The sequence below is a fragment of the Jaculus jaculus genome, chromosome 5 (genome assembly GCF_020740685.1).
Source record: "Jaculus jaculus isolate mJacJac1 chromosome 5, mJacJac1.mat.Y.cur, whole genome shotgun sequence".
NCBI classification, from domain to species: domain Eukaryota; kingdom Metazoa; phylum Chordata; class Mammalia; order Rodentia; family Dipodidae; genus Jaculus; species Jaculus jaculus.
Window position 1 is genome coordinate 154,509,629 of NC_059106.1, and position 5,966 is coordinate 154,515,594.

General features: G+C 37.5%; 2 protein-coding genes across 2 annotated transcripts; one reads left to right on the top strand and one right to left on the bottom strand.

Moving 5' to 3' along the window:
• Positions 1-791: 791 nt before the first annotated feature.
• On the bottom strand, positions 792-1,295 carry LOC101615422 (keratin-associated protein 14-like). The gene has a single exon (XM_004654409.3). The coding sequence runs from the start codon at positions 1,287-1,289 to the stop codon at positions 792-794; it is 498 nt and encodes a 165-aa protein (XP_004654466.1). The 5' UTR covers positions 1,290-1,295.
• A 3,091-nt stretch (positions 1,296-4,386) lies between these two features.
• Positions 4,387-4,839, top strand: LOC101615707 (keratin-associated protein 15-1). The gene has a single exon (XM_004654410.1). The coding sequence runs from the start codon at positions 4,387-4,389 to the stop codon at positions 4,837-4,839; it is 453 nt and encodes a 150-aa protein (XP_004654467.1).
• The last annotated feature ends 1,127 nt before the right edge of the window (positions 4,840-5,966 follow it).

Sequence of the window (5,966 nt, forward strand, 5' to 3'; positions counted from 1 at the left end):
TAGTTATTTGCATATGTAGCATGTGTTAAGATTTCGTTTAGAGAATTTGTTTATCTGCTGTAAAGGTCAGGGGGGCCGGATTCTCACCTAATGTAACTCATGGGTATAAAACTTTTTGGACAACTTAACTCCAATTTCACATATTTTACAACATATTTTTATAAGAGTAGCGTTCCTTCCAAATTTTTTGTGATAGAGTTAACCTAATATTCGCTGTGATTTATAATGATTTTTATATATAATATGAAATTTCATAGCTCATTACATAGCAGAAAGTCAAAATTATGAGCGTTTTTGTCTTAACACTATGTGAAAGTATTCAGAGTTGGAGAACATGAATGTTTAAAAAAACATCTTCAACTCTCAAAGGTTGATTTTACTCTTTGAAATTAAAAAATAAAATTAAATCACAATTACTAAAAAGATAAAAATCCATCCAAATCTTTAGACGTCATTTATAAGACAAGGAAATCACATCAATAATGATACAAACCAAATATACAGGTGTCAAGTGATATATTTTTATTTAGGTTTAGCACTTTTTCACTTTGCAAAATTTAAGACAAATGTACTCTGGGTAATAATTAGGATATACACTAAAAAATAATGTTTAAGTTACAAGAAAGAAATTTTTTAAATCCTTTTCCCATGAATACATTTTCTGATTACTGGAACTCATGAAAGTAAGTAGAAGACAGATTCCTGAAGGAATGACAGGGTGGCAGATCAAAAGAGCATGGGCCTTAAGATTGGAGCATCTTGTTTAAAAGCCTGGTTCCTCCAGTGTCTTTTCAGAAGAAGCCAGAGCCACAGGATGGTTGGTAAGAGACAGACTGGCAGCTTTTGGAAGAGAAGTAGGCTGGGCGGTACCAGTTGGTCCTATAATTTAGGGACGAGAAAGTGCGAGGACAATAACCCACAGACTGAAAACCACGGGATCCAAAGCTCAGGGAGGGGTAGCTACATCCAAAAGACTGAAAGCCCTTGGAGCCGAAGCCCAGAGATCCCGAGAAAGAGCCCTGGCAGGGACTGAAGACCCTTGGGCGATAGCAGGATCTCTGGCAGGGGCTGGACATCTCGTAGGACGTCTGGTAGCAGGAGGGTTCATAGAAGGTCTCTTGACAATCGTTGCAGAGAGAGGATCCCAGCTGATGGGTGATGGGTGTTTGAAGATCTGTGCTGTAGACCCCATTACTTGGGTAGGAGGAGCCACAGGAGGAGATTGGATATTGCAGGTAGCCCCCAAAAGAGCGAGAGGAGAAATTTCCAGAGCAGCTGTTGCAGGACATGTTGAGAGGAGATGGGACTTTTGGTGAGGAGGATGTTCAGAGTTTGAATGTCACTCTGCTTGGAACATGGCATTTATATACCCTTATCATTGGGTGTGTCATACCCAGGTCACGTGAAAACAACTTACCTGCTGCTTTTAATTGAGTTGCGAGTGTCATCATAGTCATGCCTATTTAGCTTTTTTTGTGTGGTTTTACAAGTGGAAAGCACAGCAATGCTTGTGGCCTTGGAATTCAGGTAATAGTGCTGAATCTTCCAAGCTATTATTCATCTTCCCTTTTGCAAAAGGTCACCCTGCAGATCACTCAGAAAACTGCTTCAGAGGTAGACAGTGTCTGGGCTGAGGGAAGCTGGCTTAATTGAAATTAATTGATACCATTTCACAATCTGCCTGAAAATTGTTGCCATCTGGCTAGCAAAGTTGTTAACTGATCTACTCAGTCATTTCTTTTAAACAGGAGCACACTGAGTGCTGACACAAAGTGGCCAGCTTCCTTAATGAACAGTGTCATCCTAGAGCAATAATACTGGGACACAAGACGTATGAGGGTTTGTAAAAACTGGACCTCAATTTCAGTTCATTTTACTGAAAGACTAAGCGATTCTCATGTTTATCATGATTCTACTTCAAACTGCAGTTAGACTGTCAAGGGACAAGCTCAGCCTTCACTTGCATGTATGCGTGTTTACTGTGCTGTGAGCTAAACACCATGCTTCATGCTGTTTTTGAATGTTAGAGCTTATTCATCTAAAGTGACAAAAATATGTTCATAGTAAGAACAAATCGTATGGTGAAAATGCTTGATGTATTTCTATCTCTAATCAGAATTTAGATTTCCCACTTAAAAGATTCCACACAAGGTAGAAAAGATCCTTGTTTTAAGGAAAGTTTATAAAGTAATTGCCTCAAAGTGTTGGGCCAAAGTACCCATCATAAGCAGGCTTTTCCTCTGCCTCGGAGAACAACAAACACTACTTTGGTGATCATTGTATTCAGTAGCTTTTGATAAGCATCACAAAAATTCTCGAGTAAGGGTTATGTTTTCTCGTGTCCACAACTTTTGCCCAACCTCTGTGTAAGAGTATCACAAGTGATACCTGGTGGAAGAGAGAAATTGAGCAGGGTCAGCGTGCTGTGGCTTCAGCATTGTTTAATTTGTTTGTTTCCTAGAAAAATGCTTTCCCTCTGCTTCTGAACGAAAGTATGTAGAAGTGTTTCCTTTGAGAAACTGATCCTCAAAATTGCTTAGCATTTGATTTCATGGTATTTTTCTATAGATGTTATGTAAGAAAACAACAGAAATAGGAAAAAAAAATCAAAATTCACTTAGATGAGTTACACATTTATGAAGATATTTTGATATTCAATGTTTCATTAACAAATAAAACAAGAAGCTTTGGAAACTGATAGCTTGCCCCTTGCTATTTATAACTAAGAGGCCTAATATATAAGTATTGTTTGTTTCAGAAATAGAGAACACCTATGTTACCTAATAAATGAAATTTGAATGGAGATACATTTTTCAACTCAAAATGTTTAAACTCATGAAGTCTATAATTTGGAAGAGAGTTTCACAAAAATCTTCAGTTTTGTTTTTACCCCTATCAGACTGCAATCCCAGATACAACATTGTGATTTGATATTCCCAAGACTGTCAAGATAGAAGTTTTATTGCCCACAAAAGTAGCTCATTTTGATATTGTTTTTGAAATTTTGATATAGTAATCATTCCTCATAAAATGAGTCTCAGGTTATTTTAAGTACATAATATTAATCGTTTTGACAGTGGATATTTACAAAGTTTGTCTATTTCTACAAAGTTATTGAAACTACTTCAATTTGCAGTTTGTTAGAGTGCCCTCTATAGGAAAGTCCAGGAAAAGATCCCTTTGCTGCTTAATCCTCTTGGAAGAATATTTGTTATCTGACAGAAACACTCTTATCAGAAGTGCAACTTTAGTTTCAATGCCAAAGGTATATTGGAAGTATGGATTCTTTAAATCCTTGAATCTTTTGTGAATTCTACATGAGATAGATACTTATCACATTTCTTAATTTTCTTAGCCCCATCTAATAAAAATCCCAATATCTAAAAGATGGGAGAGAAAACTAAAACAATGAAGTCCTACACTTCATGAATTGTGCTTTTACTGTTTTGTCCTCAATTACATCACACTACTAAATGTATTTAAATTTCTATGAGAATGGACACATTTTGATGGTCAAGCTTACTGATTTTATTAATGAATGAGCTTCATGATAAAGCCAGTCAAGGGTGCTGCTCAGTGGTAGAGCACACATCCAAAATGCCCTTGATTTGATTCTCAGGAAGAGAGAAAGAAAGGAAGGTAGGAAGGTAGGAAGAAAGAATAGATAGGCAGGAGAGTAGGGAGAGAGAGAAAGAAAAGGAAAGAAAAAGTAAAGAAAAGCAAGGCACTAGAAAAAAAGGATTCCTTGAGTGACTTCATATTGCCTTGCAAACATTGGCCCTTTCAACCTTGAATACACTTTTACACAAATGCAACTTGCATCTATGTTATAAGAGTATCAAACTCCAACGTATTAGCAACCAAGGATTGATGTTGGGTTGTTTCTTACAAAATGTGCACCAAATTTGGGGAAAGAAGATATAATTAGGATTTCTTTTCTATTTTTTAATTGTGTTTATATACTTGGGGAAGGGTATTTGTCCCCTCTAGAACACAGGGTTTTAGAGCTTTAAACACAACATAATCCTTGCTGCTGCATCATTCATTTGACCTAACATCATGAAGATCAAGATAAATTTTATTCTGAAAGATTCATTATGACAACTTCTGCACTTCCCATGGTGGATGATGAGAACTGGAATTTTTGCTTCCTGAACCATTACTTTGAAAATCTAATGAATTTCCTTCATTTAAAAGTTCATATTCATAAAGGGATCTTTGATGTTTAAAGTATTCCATTTTTACTGGAGCCCAATTAGCCATTCTCATTAAGATGGGTACATGCTACTACACCCATTTCTTGGGTATATAAGTACCCAGTGTGGAAGGTGGAACTCACACTGACAGACTCAACAAAACTCAACTGACATCAGAACTCCTGACATCATGTCTTACAACTGCAGCTCTGGAAACTTCTCCTCCCAGTCTTTTGGAGGTTTTCTGAGGTACCCGGTTTCAACCTTCAATTCCTCCTACCCCAGCAATGTATTCTACTCTCCAAAATCCTTCCACCTGGGCTCCTCTTTCTACAATGGACAACAGGAGACCTTCGGTGAGCCCATCGACTGCCAGGAAACAGGTGCTGGGTTCTCACCTTATCAGTCATCCTGCTACCGACCCAAGCATTTCACCTTCTCTAGGCCCTGCCATGCCAACTTCACTGGATCCTACGGTTATGGCAACTCGGGTTTCGGATCTTTTGGATTTGGAGGTTCTGGCATCCAGTCTCTGGGATGTGGCTCCAATTTCTACCGCCCAACCTATGTCCCTTACCGGAGTTGCCAGTCATCTTGGAACCAACCAGGCTTTGGCTCCCGCTTTTTCCAATCAAGTTTCTGAACATCCCGGATGTTGAGTGGTGGTTTCTGCACCTTACAGCATTTGCAATGTCTTCTTCTCAAACTTCTATAGTTGACTGCTATATATTTCCATCATGATCCTCCTGGAAGTATTGTTCTTCTGAAGAGAAGATCAGCTTGACCTGGGATCTTCTGATTCTAAAACTCTGAGAAGTACATTGTGCTTTAATAATGATGTCAATGCCGTGAATCATTTTTGTTACCATCACTTTAAAGTTCTTCTATCACTATTTCCCTCAGATTCTTTCACTCAATCCTGTTTTAAATAAACTTCCTTCTCCAGCATTGAAAAATGGTGTTCAATTTTCTTTTTTTTTATTAGTATGTTAGTATGACACCTTTGTTAATAATATGTCTGATACCTTCAACTTTAAGTCTGTCTTTAGGCTTTGTTTTCAATGTTTTGTGTGCTTTGTTAATATTTTATTTGACAAAGAACAGGAACATCCACAGAAAATTCCAATATAGTCCTCTCTAAAGTCATATCTTTTTTATCTGAGAGGTTTATATTCTTTCCTAAGTACATTTGCTCATACAATTACTTCAGAAATTTTGTTTACAGTGGGGCATTCAAAGAAAATGCATTATCGAGTTCTTATTATATACCAGGCATTGTGCTGAGCAAAGACACTGATTCTCTGCCTCGAGGAAGCTCACACAAATGCAGTTCTAAGTTGTCATCACGTGACAAGTCAACAATGAGGATAAAATTCAAAACGTAGTAGAAATACAAAGAAGCATTTCAACCCACAAAAACCAAATGTATGGCATTTATAGAAACAAAAATAGTAAGTAAAAATTATCGTTTCATGTAAAAGAAACAAACCTCATTGATGCATAATGCTAGTTGGAGTCTTGTGAAGGTCAGTGTCATAAGGGACTCAACTGGATGGGATTTACTGGTGAAAATACTGGTGTAGGAGAGTGAGAAGGAAACTGGGGAGGTCTCAGAGAGATAGTTCACTGGGATGCATGTCTTCTGCAATGAAGGATAGAGGGAAGAAAGAAAGTTGGAAAAAATATGCAGGTTTTATGGGGGAAGTGAGTGATAGAAGTTGAACCTAGTGCCTTACATGTATAGTTAAATGATCTACCACTGAGCTACAC

Bases quoted from the DNA above. Each gene is read 5' to 3' on its own strand.
- LOC101615422 (XM_004654409.3), bottom strand. From the start codon at position 1,289: ATGTCCTGCAACAGCTGCTCTGGAAATTTCTCCTCTCGCTCTTTTGGG.
- LOC101615707 (XM_004654410.1), top strand. From the start codon at position 4,387: ATGTCTTACAACTGCAGCTCTGGAAACTTCTCCTCCCAGTCTTTTGGA.